The 20,000-nt window shown below is 43.1% G+C and overlaps 1 protein-coding gene across 1 annotated transcript in view; it reads right to left on the bottom strand.

The window, feature by feature from the left end:
• LOC308096367 (voltage-dependent calcium channel subunit alpha-2/delta-3-like) overlaps nt 1-20,000 on the bottom strand; it is a gene marked incomplete at both ends in the record, with an annotated part of 311,418 nt that overhangs the window by 100,578 nt on the left and 190,840 nt on the right. Inside the window, 5 exon segments of the mRNA XM_080443791.1 lie at nt 2,202-2,276; nt 3,977-4,057; nt 4,256-4,327; nt 13,087-13,104; nt 16,570-16,703. Of these exon segments, the coding sequence (XP_080299917.1) occupies nt 2,202-2,276; nt 3,977-4,057; nt 4,256-4,327; nt 13,087-13,104; nt 16,570-16,703 (380 nt within the window).

The following is a 20,000-nucleotide window of genomic DNA, read 5'->3' as shown; positions in this document are numbered from 1 at the left end:
GGGGCCAAATGACTATCTCTAGAATTCAATTCACCTGAAATTATAACAAAACCAAAATGTGCGTATTATGACTTTAATTCAAGTCAAAACAAAGTTTTGCATATCAGTCTATAGCGCACTACAGACTCTGATGTGGGGTTCCAAATTGTGAAATAATATAAGAAAACAGCCAATCTATAAGCTCACAACGCCTCGCCCGAACTTGTAGATCGGCTATTTTCACAATATTTATCTGTGGGAACCGAGTCAAAGTAAATGTAATGCCTCAAACTCCTACAATTCCAAGTGCTTGCCAGGGTGGAGGGTCCCCAGTTCAAATATGATTATTTTGGGGGGGTCCCCAGTTCAAATGTGATTATTTTGGGGGGTCCCCAGTTCAAATATGATTATTTTGGGGGGGTCCCCAGTTCAAATATGATTTTTTGGGGGGGTCCCCAGTTCAAATATGATTATTTTGGGGGGGTCCCCAGTTCAAATGTGATTATTTTGGGAGGGTCCCCAGTTCAAATATGATTATTTTGGGGGGTCCCCAGTTCAAATATGATCATTATGGGGGGTCCCCAAGTTCAAATATGATTATTTTTGGGGGTCCCAGTTCAAATATGATTATTTTTGGGGGGTCCCCAGTTCAAATATGATCATTTTGGGGGGTCACAGTCTGAAAAAGGTTGAGAACCACTGGCCTAAAAAGGGACCGTAATATCCATCATCGTAACAATGAGAGGTTGGGAAGTATGGAGCCTCCACCGGTGTGGGTGTGATATGTTGTATTGACCTGCCATCACTCATAAGGTCAACATAAGGTCCCATTGCTCTGCTCTTCAATATTGCTGAGGTTAAGTGAGCATAATCAACCTGCCAGCCCCGCACTCACTGGCTGTTTGATATCACCATTAAAATAAACATGATATAGAGAGCTGTGTGTGTGTGTGTGTGTGTGTGTGTGTGTGTGTGTGTGTGTGTGTGTGTGTGTGTGTGTGTGTGTGGGTGGGTGCGTGCGTGCGTGCGTGCGTGCGTGCGTGCGTGCGTGCGTGCGTGCGTGCGTGCGTGCGTGCGTGCGTGCGTGCGTGCGTGCGTGCGTGCGTGCGTGCGTGCGTGCGTGCGTGCGTGCGTGCGTGCGTGCGTGCGTGCGTGCGTGGCCTCCATTCATCTGTCAGTGAGGACAGTCGTCCCCTACTCGTTAGCTGTTAAACATTGTTCATTACCATCTTTAATTAGACCGCAATTAAACCATCTGTCTGTCTGTCTGTGGGTCTGTCTGTCTGTCTGCTCTTTGTAGAGAAGTGTGTGAATAATGGAGTTAATCACAGGCCTTTCAGAGGCTGCATCTCTGGCTATTCACAGCACAGTAGCGGTCTGGAACACTGTCTGCTCATCAACATGCCACCAGCTACTGTAGCGTGCACACACACACACACACACACACACCTGAATATTCAACAGAACCTCCCTCAACACACCTATTTTGCTAGGCCAATCTGCATCTCAATGTGCCTTGTGAGAGTGGTAATTGAAAATAAATGAATGCATGTGCACACACACAGTACACAAGGCTGTAGCAGACGTGTGCTACAGTTCCTGGCTCATTACACCGTAACAGAGAGAGAGCTCTGCTGCTGGACAGTGCATGTACTCACATTGTTTTACTTACTTAAGTAAAAGTATCAATATCACAATGTAGAAATACTCTGTTACAAGTAAAAGACCAGAAATCAAAATGTATTTGAGTAAAAGTAAAAAAATATTCGAAATATGGCATTGAAATATACTTAAAGTACCAAAAGTAAAAGTACTCATTGTGCAGAATGTTCCATTTCACAAGTTCAAAATGTATAAAAATCTTTTGAAAATAGCAGATCTACAAGCTCACAATGCATGGTATCGCGACGCATTGTGAGCTTGTAGAGCGGCTATTTTCAAATGGCCGACATATATATAAGGCTGAAGTGGTTAAAGTATGTTTTGTGAAAATAATCTAAATCTGCAAAGTAACTACCGTAGTAACTAAAGCTGTCAAATAATTGTAGTGGAGTAAAAGTATAATATTTGCCTCTGAGATGTAGTGGAGTAGAAGTAAAAGTATTGAAAATGGGAAATACTCCAGTAAAGTGAAAAAATCCTCAAAAGTGTACTTAAGTACAGTACTTGAGTAAATGTACTTAGTTACTTTACACCACTGCTGCTGGACCCTCAATACTCACAAGTGGCCGCAGATCTGGGTGGGTGAGGATGTAGCCATTGTTGGTGATGGCGAAGGCATAGCCATGAATGCCCAGCTAAGGAGAGACACACACACACACACACACACACACACACACACACACACACACACACACACACACACACACACACACACACACACACACACACACACACACACACACACGCACAGAAGTAAAATTAGTGTGTGACACGTATGAATATGTATTCAAGTCCTAATCAAGTTCTTTGTAATTTGCGCTGCCAGAACCCGTCCTTCACGCAGAGCTATTTTGAATGCTGCACAAAAGCGAGCGGGGATGGCGTCTTTCATTCCCATCGGGGGTAGATAACCGCTCTTTCAAAAATGTCACACGTCCAAACACCCAACCCTCATATTTAGACATCAAGATCTGTGAGCCAATGACAGGCCTGAGTGAAGGAAAGGAGCGAGTTTACGGCGGACTTCATCTGAATGCATTCGTTCTACAACATACCGTATAATTTTCCTGTCATTATCGGCCTTCAGGGCGGGAGCTACATGATATAATCAGAGTGAAAACTTGTGTACCAAAGCGCTGCAGATTTAGGCATCTGTGGCGCTTGGCATTCAGTTAGTGTGCGTCGGAGCTGGACTGACTGACACCGTTATTTCAAAGCTTCGGCTGTGCCTGCACAGCAGTGGTGGGAAAGGTACTCAATGTTTTTACTTAAAGGTAGGGTAAGTGATCATTTTTGGTAATTTTTTAACACTCTATAGCAATGAGTACTATCAGAATATAGAGCTATTTAACACTTATTTTAACAAAAGTAAAGCACTTACCCTACCTTTAAAGTAATACTAGGTAACTTTTTCAACAAAACTAAAGTTAAATTGTATATCTTTTGTGAGTTGCAAATGTTTCACAACACCCACTCCATGAATTTCACCCCCGAAAGCCTTTTCTATTGAAAAGGTGGCTTGGTGAGCCTTTCCCGCGAAAATGACGTCATCCGGCCGGAAAACGGAAACGGAAATGCACCGGTTTCCTGTTTGGCCAGGAACTACCGCACCGGTTTCCTGTTTGGCCAGGAACTACCGCGCTAATAACAAAAAGGAATCTCACGCTGTTTTTAAGAGATTGTAGGTTTTGAAGATCGAAAAACAACAGAAAAAGAAAACACAGCTCACGGTAACTAAAGCTCCACTGGCTAAGAGAAACGATCCACAGATAGTATAAAACAATTAAAAGAACGCTTTTTGAAACGCTTCCGTCTTCCGGTGAAAACAAATGGAATTCTGGGTAATGGAGGAATAAACGAACGGCCTGCAGTGACGGTAATGACCAGCAGAGGCTGCTAAAAATCGTTATTTGTGGACCTGCATTGTATTACTTTAAGTAAAAGTATCAATACTACAATGTAGAAACACTCATTACTCATTGTGCAGAATGTCCCATTTCATAAGTTGAAAAATATTTTGAAAATAGCCGATACAGCTTGTAGATCTGCTATTTTTCGAAAAAGGCCGAAATATAGATACGGATGAAGTGGTTAGTGTTTGTTTTGTAATAATAATCACAATCAATCAACTAGTACATTTGCATATAATTGTAGTGGAGTAAAGTAAAGTAAAAATACAGAAAATTGGAAATGCTCCAGTAAAGTAAAAGTACCTCAAAATTGTACTTAAGTTCAGTACTTGAGTACATGTACTTAGTTACTTTACACCACTGCTGCACAGCGTGCGTGCGTGCGTGCGTGCGTGTGTGCGTGCGTGCGTGCGTGCGTGCGTTACCTTGTATTTAGGAATGGTTTTGAGCAGCTCGGAGACCGGAACATCTGTGCCGACCACGCCAAGCAAGATGCCACGGTTTCTCTGACAAACACACAGACAGCAGGATGTGAGGGCTTATTTTCCTAATATGACCTGTCACAACTTTACAAAGAAATCTTCAGGTCGGGAAAACAATGTTATCCAATCAGGAGAGAGAACCCCAATATAATTTGTCATCGTCTGTGTACAGAGATACTATGGCTATAGGGCTGTGATGTGTCTGTGTACAGAGACACTTACTGTTTCATTCTTTGTGCTGAACACTGGCATCGCTACAGTGGTCATCAGTACAGGTCCTAGACCTGGGTCCTGCTGAGATAATGATGAGAGAGGGAGAGAGAGAGATACAGAGAGAGACAAAGAGAGCAGAGAGAGCAGAGAGAGACAGACAGAGAGATACAGAGAGAGCAAGGAGGGAGAGAGACAGAGAGACAGGGACAGAGAGACAAAGACAAAGACAAAGACAAAGACAGAGAGAGACAGAGAGAGACATAGATAGAGAGACAGAGAGACAGATAGACAGACAGAGAGAGACAGAGAGAGACAGAGAGAGACAGAGAGAGACAGAGAGAGACAGACAGACAGACAGACAGACAGACAGACAGACAGACAGACAGACAGACAGACAGACAGACAGACAGACAGACAGACAGACAGACAGACAGACAGACAGACAGAGCGACAGAGCGACATAGACAGAGCGACGGAGACAGAGAGACAGACATAGAGACAGAGAGAGGCAAAGACAAACAGAGAGAGAGAGAGAGAGAGAGAGAGAGAGAGAGAGAGAGAGATAGAGATAGAGATAGAGATAGAGATAGAGATAGAGATAGAGAGAGAGAGAGACACACACACACACAGAGAGACAGAGAGACAGAGAAGAGGCAAAGACAGGGAGACACAGAGGCATAATGTTGAAAGGCAGTAGTTACTGTAGAGCCACACAGCATTGTACAGAGTGTTCAGTAAAGCATGCCCATCCAGCGGTGCTGGTTGTGTGTGTGTGTGTGTGTGTGTGTGTGTGTGTGTGTGTGTGTGTGTGTGTCGTGTGTGTGTGTATGTGTGTGTGTGTGTGTGTGTGTGTGTGTGTGTGTGTGTGTGTGTGTGTGTGTGTGTGTGTGTGTGTGTGTGTGTGTGCGTGCGTGTGCGTGTGCGTGTGTGTGGCTACGTCACAAGTGCATAACGTTAACACACATCCACAAGCAGGGATTACGGACCAGGCCCAGGTCAAAGCACCCCTCTGCATGTTTTATTCATGTACATTATCCAACTTTAAGATGTAACTCAATCAAAGACCCCTTTTGATCTTCGTGCAGAATCTGGTGCACTTTAAGCTTATCCAAAGGCAAGCGTTTCGGGACGGGCATCTTCTCTTCCCTTCATCCCAAAAGACCGACGGAATAATTATGACATTTTATCTTTTAACCCTTAAAGACCAGGAACGCATCCGTGTCATTTTAAAATGAAAAATCGTGAAATATGCAAAACAAAAAAATGCAAATATTTGAATATAATATATTCAAAGATTTGCATTTTTTTTTTAAACTAACATTTTTAACTCCGATCTGTGCTTCTGGGGGTCCCTGGAACAACATATTTTGAAATGGGGGTTCGGGGCAAATACAGTACATATACTTTTGGGTAGTCCTTGACATGGAAACATACGTTTTTCAGAACACTGTTAGGATTTAGAAGACATTTGTAGAATTCCCAGAAGCAAAGATTTGAGTTACAAATATTCTGCCTCAAAGATTTGCACACATTTTCACGATTTTTCAAAAATAGTAGATCTACAAGCTCGTAGCGCGGCACTCAGTGCCGCGCTATGAGCTTGTATATCTGCTATTTTTGAATAGCCAAAGACATCTTAAAATGACACTGATTATTTCCCGGTCCAAATGGGTTAAGCAGCTATCCCCTATCTGGAGTTGCTATCTATTAAGAGATGAAAGCTTGATGCTTTGCTTGCTTTTCAGGGATAGACAAGAGAGAGAGACTGCCTCCTAGGTTCACACAAAGTTGTCCGCTCCGCACCCCCAGGACACGACTCGACACAAACACCATCGAAATGGACTCGCTTATCCTTGCACCGTTTGATCAATTAAGACTTTCGTAGAACCGCCTCTGAATTGCTTCACGGCCATCGACATTAAGGACACAACACAAGGATTTGAGGTGAACTATCCCTTTAAACCATCCATTCGAGCCGATAGCGCTGCCTCCACACAATACTTCCCAGGCAGCCAGATACTAGCTCTCGCCTGGAACACCGGTCATTATAGGTAATGACAGAAAAGCATCCACTCTGTTGCACCCAGACAGAGAGGACTGAGAGATGGCTGACCTTATATATCCCAGACAGATGCTCGTATAGCAGTCCGGAACACAGTAAGGTCATCACACACCGGGAGCGACACGGAAAAGAAAAGGGAGAGGAGAGAAGAAAAAAAACGGACCGAAAATGCAACACGATTATTTCACATCAAACTTTTATTTTGGTGATGCCTCCTCCATTCATACTGGTCGATGATTTTATTCACGCTGAAAATTCGACCTCGTTTCGAAAAATGCATTACGTCGCTTAATCCCCTCGGTATAATGGTGTCCCTGGCCCCGCCCCCTCCCCCCTCCTTTTTCTTCTTCACCCTTTCTGAAAAAACAACACAATGATGGAGCTTGTGCAAAAAAAAAAGGAACATCCCTCACTTTTTTTAAACCCGTAAACCAGTGATGTGACAATAAATAAAGTTGATTGCTTGAGTTGATTGTTAGACATCAAAGGGAGAAAAAAAGCACACATAAATACAGAGGTTGTAACAATGCTCAGCTCTTCTTGCTGCTGGAGATGGGATCGATCAAAGGACGGGACAAAGGAACAGGGGCCTCGTCTAAAAATACAGCATCTATTTCCATCCTCTGGACAATTGGATCGTATATCAGCAGTCTATAAAAGGCTTGGAGGGACCTTCTTCAACACATGGACTGTTGTTAAGCAGTCAGGCTGAAACTCTCAATTATTTTGTGAGTGATTTTTGTATATATATTTTGGAAGAACAATTCATACATAAACAAATCGGTTAACCGCTTTAGCGCTTCGTCGCATAATAGTGGTGTGCCAAAATTGTGAAAATAGGCGATCTACAAGCTCTATTTTTTGTAACCCTTTAAGACCGGGAAAGCATCATTTGTGTAATTTGTAATTTCTTTGACTATTCAAAAATAGCAGATCTACAAGCTCATAGCACGGCCGAGTGCCGCGCTATGAGCTTGTAGATCTGCTATTTTTGAAAAATTGTGACCCCAGAAGCAAAGATTTGAGTTAGAAATGTCGGCTAAAAAATATATAAAATGTGCACACATTTTGAATAGCCAAAGACATCTAAAATAACAGAGATGCGTTCCCAGATTGAATGGGTTAATGTTTTGAACATGTTTTGCCTATAATGGCATGCCCCAGGATATGGTTTGATTATTTCATAAAATTACCAATTGATTTTTTTTTTTTTGTATAATCAACAAAATTGATTAGTTCGATTAGCTGTTGCACCCTATTACTCAGCCCATTCCATGTGTATGTGTGCGTGTGCACATTCACGTTATTACACATCATGTTTACCAGTTGTAAAAATCTGATTTGCACAGCTGCCCTAGGAAATGACATTAATTAACAGGTGATTAAGATGATTACCGAGGAGAAGAGCAGCCATTACCGGCTTCTAATGATGCAAAACTGAACTCGAGACGGATCCTTGACTCCGAGTGGAGGAAAGGATTTCAGCGTACAACAACGGAAAGGACAGAGGTGCTCCCTTCATGCACCCTGAATAAAGGTGGTCTCAACCCTTCCAGTTTACAACTATGTTCAAGGAAAGCCCTCAAGTAGTATGCCCTGAAATGATCCAAAATGTCACCTTAAAACCGCGTATTTTAATAGCTTTTTTTTAGTTTTTTTGGGGTGAGATCTGACGTTCATAGGGACAGAACACTATGCAACCCAAAAAAAAAAAACTAAGTCTCGATAGACGAGATTGAAATCTCGAGATTTCGATCTCGTCTAGCAAACAAAAAAAAGCTATTAAAATACGCGATCTAGCGCAAGGTTTTAAGCTGTGGCGGACCCGGGATGGAGTTATGATTTTTTTCTACTGTACCATTCATCCTAAGATATCATAACGTCATAGAAAAGGTAAGAAAACCTTAGTCAAATTCCCCTTTAACACCTCTGGTCCGAAGTTACAACCTCTAGTCCACAGAGAGAAAAACATACAGGAAGGCAATCCAATCGCCGGAAAAGACACATTACCATTGTACGTTTCCGCAAACCACTGACACGAGGCATGCAGACATACCTTGGTCATTTGTTCTCGTGTTTTTGTTACGTAGGCTTCTCTCGACCACAATGTTAAAAATGTCATTTAGATTATTATTTAGACAGATGCTAGGTTCAGTGTTTACCTGGTAACCTTTAGTTTCAATGTATATATTCTTTTTTGATAATATATTGTTTAGACCAGGGGTTCTCAACCGGTGGTCCCTGGCCATGCATTCAGAAATGTTGTAAAATATTTTTTTCCTTATTTTTTAGTACTTTCATTTTTTTTTTTTTACTTTTAATACGTTACGGGAGTTCTTACTGTATGGTGTGTGTGATATGAAATGTGAGCTTATCATAATCACAGTAATCCTTAATCATATTCCATCATATTCAAGGGCTTTTGGAGTGCAACGAGACAGACTCCAGTAACTTTCAAATTAGAGCACTGCAGAGGGCAGGTGTGTGTGTCTGTGTCCAGCTGAAGCTCGTTGACGCTCGTTAATGTTATAGGCATCAAGGCAATTATGCTTTTGCACTGTCAATAGGCCAACATCTAATCTAAGAACAATTGCTATTGTGTGGCTTGGGTCTATGATGGACCCACCCGACACAATAGTGGTGGTCCCCAGGTTGCTCTAGTCAGGATGGTGGTCCCTGGGTCAAAATCAGTTGAAAACCCCTGGTTTAGACTGATGCTAGGTTCTTGGTTTACCTGTGATCCTAGTTTACTGAGGCACTACAGGCAGCCTCTGTGAATAGCCCTAAAGCACAGCTCAAGACCTATTTTTCTTCACTCTGGCTTCTAGTTGATTTTTAAATCTCTGTTTTGTTATTCATGTCCTCAGTGTTTTTGCCTGATTCACTGCCTTTGTTGCTATGTATATTTGTTTTTATGTTGTTTTATGCCTTTTCTTTTCTCTTATTATTTGTACTTTTTCTATAAAGCACTTTTTCTATAAAGCTACATTTCATGTCATGAAAGCTGCTATACAAATAAAGTTTATTATTATTATATTAAACTGTGTCTGCATTTGATGTATGTGTTTACCTTGCTTAAAGGTAAACACTCTCTGGATAAGCGCGTCTGCTAAATGCCTAAATTGTCTAAATTGTCAATTGTTTTGGGTTAGGTTTTGGGTTAGTTACAGTATTATGTACAAAAAATAATAATTTAGGACTGAGTCAACATGGTCTACATCTAGACACTTTGAAACCTTTTTTTTAAAAATTAAAAACATCCAGTTTCAAAGGTTTTCACACTTTGCAGAAACGTACAGTGGCATGGTTTTCCCTGGTGAACGGGATGAGGAAGGAGAGGAGACGGAGATAAAGGTACAGAGAGCAGAATGATGGAGAGAGCAGATAGAGACAGATGAGAGGAGGTGAGAACATGTTTTTTGGAGCACCCATCCAATGTCCATGACACGATGACTTCCATGACACCCACAAGCGTTTAACAGACCCATCCACCTGTCTGTCTGTCTGTCTGTCTGTCAATCTCTGTGTTCTGTGTGTTCCAGCCAGTCTTAAGGCCCCTAACAACACGCTTCAACATAATCCATCTGACGTCAGAACTTTTTTTTCTGATGGCCTGTGTCAGAAAAGATGTCTGACAGACAAGCTTGCTGTCGTCTCGCGGCCGTAGCATTTTGTGTACAGCCAGCGCGGTCATTTTAATACCTGGATATCGTTTCGGACGCGCTGTGGGAAATTTGACTAGTTCCTCTCCTCAGCCAAATGTCTGTTCCAAACTATTGCAACACAAATGAAGCCCTGGGTGCAGGAACATCAGAAAAGAGTTCTGAGACCGCCCATCCGAAGTCATTTCATTATAACCTACCCGGTCGGAACAAAGTTTTGATGTCGGATGGAGCACATAGGTGGCCTTCACCTCTGTTTCTGACTCTGAAGCCCCATGTATACGTTTGTGTGCAGGGCAGGAATTTCAAGGAGGCCACGAAGGCCATGGCCGTCGTTGCCCCTCGGTTTGGCCTTGGGCCCCTCAAAAGAATGGCATGCCCTGAGGCCACAGTGGCCTTAATGCCCCCGCTGACTGTACCACTTTCTCCTCTGTCTCTTTCTTGTTAATATGTAGACACCAGTGTCTCTTTCTCGTCAATATGTAGACACCAGTGTCTCTTTCTCGTCAATATGTAGACACCAGTGTCTCTTTCTAGTCAATATGTAGACACCAGTGTCTCTTTCTAGTCAATATGTAGACACAGTGTCTCTTTCTCGTCAATATGTAGACACCAGTGTCTCTTTCTTGTTAATATGTAGACACCAGTGTCTCTTTCTCGTCAATATGTAGACACCAGTGTCTCTTTCTCGTCAATATGTAGACACCAGTGTCTCTTTCTAGTCAATATGTAGACACCAGTGTCTCTTTCTAGTCAATATGTAGACACAGTGTCTCTTTCTCGTCAATATGTAGACACCAGTGTCTCTTTCTCGTCAATATGTAGACACCAGTGTCTCTTTCTAGTCAATATGTAGACACCAGTGTCTCTTTCTAGTCAATATGTAGACACCAGTGTCTCTTTCTAGTCAATATGTAGACACCAGTGTCTCTTTCTAGTCAATATGTAGACACCAGCGTCTCTTTCTAGTCAATATGTAGACACCAGTGTCTCTTTCTAGTCAATATGTAGACACCAGTGTCTCTTTCTAGTCAATATGTAGACACCAGCGTCTCTTTCTCTAGTCAATATGTAGACACCAGCGTCTCTTTCTAGTCAATATGTAGACACCAGTGTCTCTTTCTAGTCAATATGTAGACACCAGTGTCTCTTTCTAGTCAATATGTAGACACCAGTGTCTCTTTCTAGTCAATATGTAGACACCAGCATCTCTTTCTAGTCAATATGTAGACACCAGTGTCTCTTTCTAGTCAATATGTAGACACCAGTGTCTCTTTCTAGTCAATATGTAGACACCAGTGTCTCTTTCTAGTCAATATGTAGACACCAGTGTCTCTTTCTTGTCAATATGTAGACACCAGCGTCTCTTTCTAGTCAATATGTAGACACCAGTGTCTCTTTCTTGTCATGTAGACACCAGTGTCTTTTGTTGAGATTCTGAATTCTTAACTCCCCTGAGTCCCCATCTTTACACCAATCCAAAAATACAATCTACAAGCTCCTGATGCGACACATTGTGAGCTTATAGATCTGCTATTGCCACCTATAAATGAAGCATAAGGCCTGTTGATGATGGGGCCAGATTCTTTTTACGAGACGGTGGATGACTGCAGTGCGATTGTGCGTGAACAAGACAGTGTGGAACACAATTTCTAATCGCCTTACGCTGCCTGACAATGCGGCATCTATTTCTGCATGGTGCCGATCTGCTCCGGTGTCTATCTGCCAGGCTGTCGCCCTAACTATGCAATGTCAGACATATGGCCCACCAGCTGCCTAATGGGACGGCTATCTGCTCCGTTGATGGTGGGCCAGGATGTGCCATCATCAATGTTACGATTATAGAGATCCTTACCCTCCCCCGGCTCACACACCATTCATAAAACACAGCAAATCCATAATATGAAGGCATCTGCACAGATCATCTCTGCAGTCATCTATACAGCAGACCATAGGTCTTCAACAGGGGGTCCGGGATCCCTATAGGGGTCTTCAGAGTTACTATGGGGGTCTTTTTTTTTACATTAACCACTTGAACCCTAGCATCCTATATTCTGGGGAGAACATTCGCCGAAAATAGCAGATCTTGAAGCTCACAACGTGTAGACCTGCTGTTTTTGGCAAAGAGGTTTGGTGTAGGGGAGAAAAAGGAGCTGACCAAGCACATAGCCAGATCAAGTTTACTAAGTATTCAGGGTTTAAGTGGTTAAATGAAACCATCATATTAAAAAGATAATGTGTCAACGAACATTAATTTACACTTGATGATAGTGTCTGTCCAACAAGACTACGGTATGAAGATATCTAAAAAGTTTGATCAGCAAATCATTTTTATACAATATGTAGTAGGGGTCCCTGCTTCATCTCTCTCTTGGCTAGGGGGTCCTTGGCCTGAAAGACCCCTGCAGTAGACTATTGGACTTTTCACCCAGAGGAACAGAAAAAGAGCTTTTATCGTCGAGAATCCCACAACAAAACGAACACGACAAGCCATCATGTGTATCACAGTGAGAATCACACAAGCAAAACGGGGACAAAAAAATGCAACTTCACAGCTGCCAGCATTCTAGACATGAGCGAAGCAGGACCGACACAGCATCGACAATGAAGAATGAGTGTGTGGCGTGTGCGTGTCTGTGGTGTGTTTGTCGGATCAGATGTGTGCAGGACTGTGGCAAATTGACTGCACCGATTGGAAAACCACAATGCAGGGCTTTGTGAAGCCTGATTTATACGTTGCCGTACGGCGGTGGTCACGCGGCGCAAAAATAGCCCTGATCCGAGATCGGGGCTATTTTCGGGCGAGTGGCGACGTCGTGCGGCAGAGTATAAATTAAGCGTATAGGAAGAAGAGGCTGGGTCAAGTCGAAAAAACAGGGACTGCAACGCGACCAAAAACGAGCCAGCCAAAACATACAAGTACAACACCCAACGCACGACAACACAGAAATGCCATGGGGTACCACTACACTTAGAAACACCCCCCTCCCATTGAAATGCACACATGGAAACACACACACCGGGGCGGGGGTCTCAGACACATGTGAGAGCACAACGTAAAACGTGATGGGTGGGGGGGGTTGGGAAGGGGGATGGGTGCCCATCAAGACGTTTACCTGTTGGGCCTGGGGGAGCTACAGATGTCAAAGGTCAAACAGAAGAAGAGAGGAGGAGGAGGAGGAGGAGGAGGGTGGGAAGAGAAAAAGTTCAGATGAGTCAAGTTTCACAAAGGCTTTGTAAGTGTGGTTTTCCTGCTGGATATAGAGTATACCTGCATCGGTGGGGGTGTGGCTAGTGTCGAATCAAGAGACCTTTATTTGTGGAGTACATTTAGAAACAACAGAAGATGACCCAAAGTGCTTTCCAATCAAGAACATGAAAACAACACCATTTAGAACCACAGTTCCGAGTGCGTGAGTTATTTCTCTTTCTGGAAACAACAAAATACTCTGGAGCTTAAACAAAAAACTAATTTCACCCACTGTTTTACTCCTGTAAAGCTGTGATGTGACAATAAAGATAGTCCACAAAAGCCAAATATCTCAAATACATACGGTATATAGCATTAACGTTCTAAAATCAGAGAGCAGAGTAGCAAAACAAGCAACTAATTAAACCATTGTAAGGATGTATTTAAAAAAAATCATAAATAAAACGCTGCATTCATGCAACAGCGTTCGACGGCATCTCGCTGCGAAAATAGGCGATCTGCAAGCTTGTAGATCGCCTATTTTCGCCACGGGACACCGTCGCACGGTGGAGCATCATGAATCAGGTTTATATGTGCTGACTTTGACGTTGGTACTGACAAGAGGAAATAAATAGCTTGACAGAAACGTAACGCTGTTGTTACTGCAGGGTTACTGTGGAATGCATATGGATCGGTGTGTGTGTGTGTGTGTGTGTGTGGAACGCTTGTAGGGTCAGTGTGTGTGTGTGTGTGTGTGTGTGTGTGTGTGTGTGTGTGTGTGTGTGTGTGTGTGTGTGTGTGTGTGTGGCGGAGTGCGCGTATCTTGACCGTGATAAATGGGCTGAGATAACGAGGACAAAGCGAGCGGCAAAACAAAAAGGCGGCAGAGACAATCACGGCACATGAAGAGGGTCGTCCAGACAAAACGTGGTCCATTTCCGTGTGGCGGGGATATAGCTCCAAGGAAGGAACCCCCAACCCCCCCTCCAACCCCCCCCCACCCACCCACCTTTGTCTCCTTCCATTTCCTCTGCTCTCTCTCTCTCTCTTGAATCTATTCAGAAGCATGGAGAGGATGAATGACTTGCCGTTCGCTCTCTGTAGAACCAAACACAATGAAAGCACAACCAAAGAGAGGCATTGTTGCGTGTCTCACTGTGCGGTTATTGTGCGTGGATTATGGTTCGAGAAACATTCTGTGGGTTTTGTTGTGGTTGTTGGAGGGGTGGGGGGGGGAGGGGGTTCAAGCATGATAATGTCTGTGCCGAGAAGGACATAATGCATGTAACACTTTGGTTCAGGTATTCATAGGAATTTGTTTGTTAGGGAAATGTTACGGGGGGGATAAAAATGAGAGGCTATAGACGCAAATTAAATGTCTTTTGCTTGTGTGTTGCATGTGTGGTTTGGTGTGTCGGGAGGCAGGGTCGGGTTGCACCAGATTTAAAGAGATCATCAGAGACTAAACTCAGACAGGGATGGCGTCTCGCTATGTGATGCTACACCCACGCTACAGCGCTCCCAAACACACACAGGAGACTCATTCAGCTAATGGTTCACCATCTGGCACATACACACACTTTCATGCAAGTTCACACTCTGAGACAGATACAAAAACGCAAGACAACGCATTGTTCGCTGCTGAAATCATTTGCTATTCATATATAGAGTGTGTGTATATATATATATATATATATATATATATATATATATATATATATATATATAACGCTGTCCCTCCAGTACCACTCAACCTGTAGGCGTCACTAGTGCTTCGCTGCCCGCCCCAGGCTTCCCGCCCTCAAACACGACCAGTTGTGCTCATGGCAGCGCCGGTGCAACAAGCCTGAGGCACCATGAGTTAAACCACTTGTGCTTGACTGGAGTCCCTCAGGGCTCCACACTAGTGTCTTGTCTGTTATTGTGGGGGAAGCTTTCGCTGAAAATAGCCTATTGACGAGCTCGGGTTTTCAGCTAAAGCTTTCCCCACAATAAAAATGCTGGGGTTTAAGTGGTTAACCCATTAAGACCAGGAAAGCATCGGTCATTTTAGATTTGAACCACTTTAACCATTATCTTATACTTTGGCTATTAAAAAATATGAGCTTGTAGATCTGCATTTTTATTTATTTTTTTCGTGAAAATGTCTGCAAATCTTTGAATGTTTTTCATAGCGAACATTTTTAACTCAAATCTTTGCTTCTGGGGATTCTACGATGTCTTCTAAATCATAAGTTTTCTTTACAAAAACCGTATGTTGCTATAATATCAGTGGTTCTCAAACTTTTTTCATGTCAAGGACCCCCAAAAATGATATGTATTTGTCCACAGACCCCACCCATCTCAAAATACTTTGCTCTTGGGACCCCCAGAAGCAAAGATTGGAGTTAAAAATGTATATATATATTCAAAGATTTGCACACATTTTCAATTTTCCCCCCAAATAAATTGCAGATCTACAAGCTCATAGCGCTCTGTGCTTGTATATCTGCTATTTCTTTTATAGCCAAAGAAATCTAAAATGACACAGAGCGTACCCGGATTGAATGGATTAAACCCTATATGGTTGACCAGATTTCCTCAGGGCTCTACACTAGGGTCTTTTCTGGTTTTCTGTCATTGTCGGGAAAGCTTTCGCTGAAAATCGACACGCTCACAGCGCGTTGCGTCGACAAGCTATTCCAGCTTTGTCCATCTGCTATTTTCCTGCAAAAGCTTCCCCCACAACACGGACGCTGGTGTACAACACTCTTGTACAGTGGTGGAAAAAATACTAAAGGTTTTTACTTAAGTAAAAGTATTAACGCCACATTATAAAAAATACTCTGTTACAAGTAAAAGGCCTGTGTTCAAAATGTTACTTGCGTAAAAGTACAAAAGTATTGGCATCAGAATATACTTAAAGTACCAAAAGTAAAAGTACAAAAATGTTTGAAAACAGCAGATCTACAAGCTCACAACGCGTCGTGATGCGACGCGTTGGGAGCTTGTAGATCTGCTATTTTCCAATAGCCTATGTATAAGATAGGGCTAAAGTGGTTAATGTATGTTTTATAATATAATAATTTATATCTGCAAAGTAACTAGCAACTAACATTTTCAAATAATTGTAGTGGAGTAAAAGTACAATATTTGCCCCCAGTGAAAGTATTGAAAATTGGAAAAACGCCAGTAAAGTAATACCTCAAAATTGTACTCAAGTACAGTACTTGAGGAAATGTACTTAGTTACTTTACACCACTGCTCTTGTACAATCTTGACAGTGTAGAAATGGAACCGGACTGAACCCTAAAGGACTTCACAGTGTAGATCAGGGTCCCAGAGATCACTGGGGGCGGGGGTCCCGGTCAGAGATGAGAACCCCTAACTGGTCTCCAGTGTTTCCACGTCAGAGCTGTATATCACTCACGGTGCTGTCGATGTAGGCCTCGGTCCACACGGTGTCGTGCTCCTGGTCAATGACCTTGGGACGGCTCAGCACGTGCAGGTACTCCATGACGTTCTCCTGAACGTCCGCCAGCGTGGAGATCTGAGTGAAGTACCCTGTGAGAGAGAGAGAGAGAGACACACAGGGATAGAGAGAGAGACAGGGAGAGAGAGAGACACAGGGAGAGAGAGAGAGAGAGAGAGAGAGAGAGAGAGAGAGCAGAGAGGAGAGAGAGGAGAGAGAGAGAGAGAGAGAGACACAGGGATAGAGATAGAGACAGGGAGAGAGAGAGACACAGAGAGAGAGAGAGAGAGAGAGAGAGAGAGAGAGAGAGAGCAGAGAGGAGAGAGAGGAGAGAGAGAGAGAGAGAGAGAGAGAGAGAGAGAGAGAGAGAGAGAGAGAGAGACAGGGAGAGAGAGAGACACAGGGAGAGAGAGAGAGAGAGAGAGAGAGAGAGAGAGAGAGAGAGAGAGAGAGAGAGAGAGAGAGAGAGAGAGCAGAGAGGAGAGAGAGCAGAGAGGAGAGAAAATGGGGTTAATTCATGCATTATAGATATATTATCAACCAGTGGTGGAAAAAGTACTCACATTCGTTATTTGTTAATGTAAGCAAAAGTATCAATACTGCGATGTACAAATATTCTGTTAGAAGTAAAAGTCAGGAATTCAAAATTTACTTGAGTAAAAGTACAAAAGTATTGGCATCAATGTACTAGTTTTCAAATGTCTAAAATGTATACAAATCTTTCGAAAATAGCAGATCTACAAGCTCACAATGCGTTGCGACGCATTGTGAGAATTGTTACCAAACATTACGCAAATCAGTATACACATTATTATCTCTATAGTCATATGATCAAGATGGATCCGTCCGATCTTTCATATTCCATCCTGATTGGCTAAAATTGGCTTCAAAAGTTTGCAGGAGTGGCCCATTTGAACAAACACCAAGCATGCATTTAAAAGCCCCAGGTGGCGCTGTGGCAGAACACGGCGGCGCAGCACTGTCAATGTCAGATCAAGACGTGAATGGCTTGTTTCGCTTTCCGCCCCGCCCCCATCACCAGTGCAGTTGTAAACAGAGCAACGTGAGAGAGGAGAGTTGTGAGATTCCTGAGAAGGAGAGATTCATTGACGTTTGTGTCATGTTATCTTTATCCAATATGGACCCCAAGCCCATTCCCAAGAAAAAGAGTGTCTGTCCTGACTGTGGAGGAGACTCAAAATGACTGATATTCAAAGCCCCCAGACAGTCAAACATTCTGCTGCAGTCAAAGTAAGTTACACAACACTGATTCTTCTCAACACATGGGGTTCTCAGGAATGCTTTAGACCAGCTATGATAACAGGTAATCATTTAGCAGCTGTCAGGTCCGTGGTCTAATCAATACATTATGCACTGCAGCTGCAACAGACCTATGCCACAACAAACAGTCCACAGTTGGACATAACTGATATAATACGTTATTTGTATGTTCCTATGTGTGCGCACACGTGTGTGCGTGTGTCTGTGTGGTCGGCGGTGGTCTTTCTCCTGCATGGTGCAGTACTTCATATCTCTACAAACCAACATGTTTTGCAGTACATATCTCGCCATATGCATACATGTCATATCGATTATGATTACACCCATATATAAGAGCTACAGTACGAACACATCTTTTCCGAGCCACCGCGTACCATTTTACTGAACTCGCCATAGCAGAAAAAAACTATTACACGTGAAGCACAATGCGATAGCAAGCTGGCACAGGGCCTGCTGATGCAGATATGTACTGGCATACATGTAACGTTATAATGTATACTATAAAAAATATGTCTTATCAAATATAGAGATTCCCCACTGTGATGTACAGTCAAGCCAGTCTGACTAGGTCCACAGTAAAATCCTCAGTGTTCATGTGACTCTGGGAGTGTGCAAATGGAACCAAATGGACCCGTTACCATTTGAACACCCCCAGAGTCACATGAACTCTCAGGTTTTTTTCAGAGTGCAAGCGGAATGTAAAAGTAATGGCCAAGAGTATCCCGTTGAAACCAAAGCGATGGCATTTGCTTTGATGGTAATGCTGCCATTATGATGCTAATGTCTACACATGAGACGGCACTGCTGAAATGCACCCGGCGTCACAGCAGGGGACCGGGACATACGAAGGCAAAGAGTGAACAAGCACGAGAGACAGAATGCAAGTGAGAGAGAGAGGACAGAGAGAAAGAGAGAGCCATAATGTGATGGTGATACTTTTACTGTCAGAACGCTATTTTTTTAAATGTATTTATTTATTTATTGTAATATTTTTTTATCCCACGATTTTGTAACCCTTTTTCACCCAGTGCCAATTATCTAAGTGATCCTGGGCGCTACACTCCCCCCGCCAGCCTAGGGAGCCCAGAGCCGAGCTCATGTGTCCTTCAATGCATGAGAGCCAACTGACCTTCTTATCACCTGAGAGGGGGGAGTTTCCCCAGTAGGACGTAGCGCGTGGAAGGAACACGTTATTCCAACCAGTTCCTTTCCCCTCCATCAGGCGCCTCGGCTGACCAGGGGGTGGCAGTATAGCGACCAGGATTACTACATGTTTTTCTGAGGGTATTACCTACCCTAGGAACGCTATTTTAATGATGGCACGCGCACGTCACGTGCACGCTTACGCCCACATTGCAGCAGCAAAACCAAAAAGTTAGCTTTGAACTAGTACCTTACCCTTCTTCGACGGTGGCTGAGGCATTCTGGTTGCGTGCAGATATACTGGCAACAGTACTATAGCCAAAATGTATGTGAGCATTTGCAAAACCTGTTATGCAAAAGAGCCATTTGGGTTCTTCGCTCATGAATCGCGCGTTCTAGCGTGCACACCCGTGCCCATCCGTGCATGTGATCCTGCCAAAAAAACATGGCGGAAAGCTGTGGCGTTGCGTGAAGCGACCAGTGCACCCTTGGATCCTGGTACACAGAAATAATGTACGTACAAACAGAGCAACTACCGTAAAATATATTTGAAGAATTTGCCGCTCAAAAGTTTATCCCAAGCTAACCTTTCCTGCGCGGATGTATAACTTTTTTCTGACAGCAAATGCACAATTTGTATGGTTTTGTAAAATAGTTTTCTGTAAGTTGCAATGTAGAGTAACACAACTATGTTCACACATTTCTTTATTCCAGTTTAATTGTACATACGTTGTTTTGTTTTGATTGTTTTGTTCCACTTTTGCTTTGGCAATGTTTTCTCATGCCAATAAAGCCCTTTTGAATCAAATTGAAATTGAGAGAAACAGAGATAGAGAGAGAGGACATAGGGAGAGAGAAAGAGAGAGAGAGAGAGAGAGAGAGAGAGAGGACATACAGTAGGGAGAGAGAAAGAGAGAGAGAGAGAGAGGTAACGGAAAAGAGAGTCCACCATCTGTAATAAGAGC

This window comes from Gymnoscopelus braueri (assembly GCF_963280865.1).
Source record: "Gymnoscopelus braueri genome assembly, chromosome: 12".
In the NCBI taxonomy this organism is placed as follows: Eukaryota; Metazoa; Chordata; class Actinopteri; order Myctophiformes; family Myctophidae; genus Gymnoscopelus; species Gymnoscopelus braueri.
This window is presented reverse-complemented; position numbering and strand designations above follow the sequence as displayed.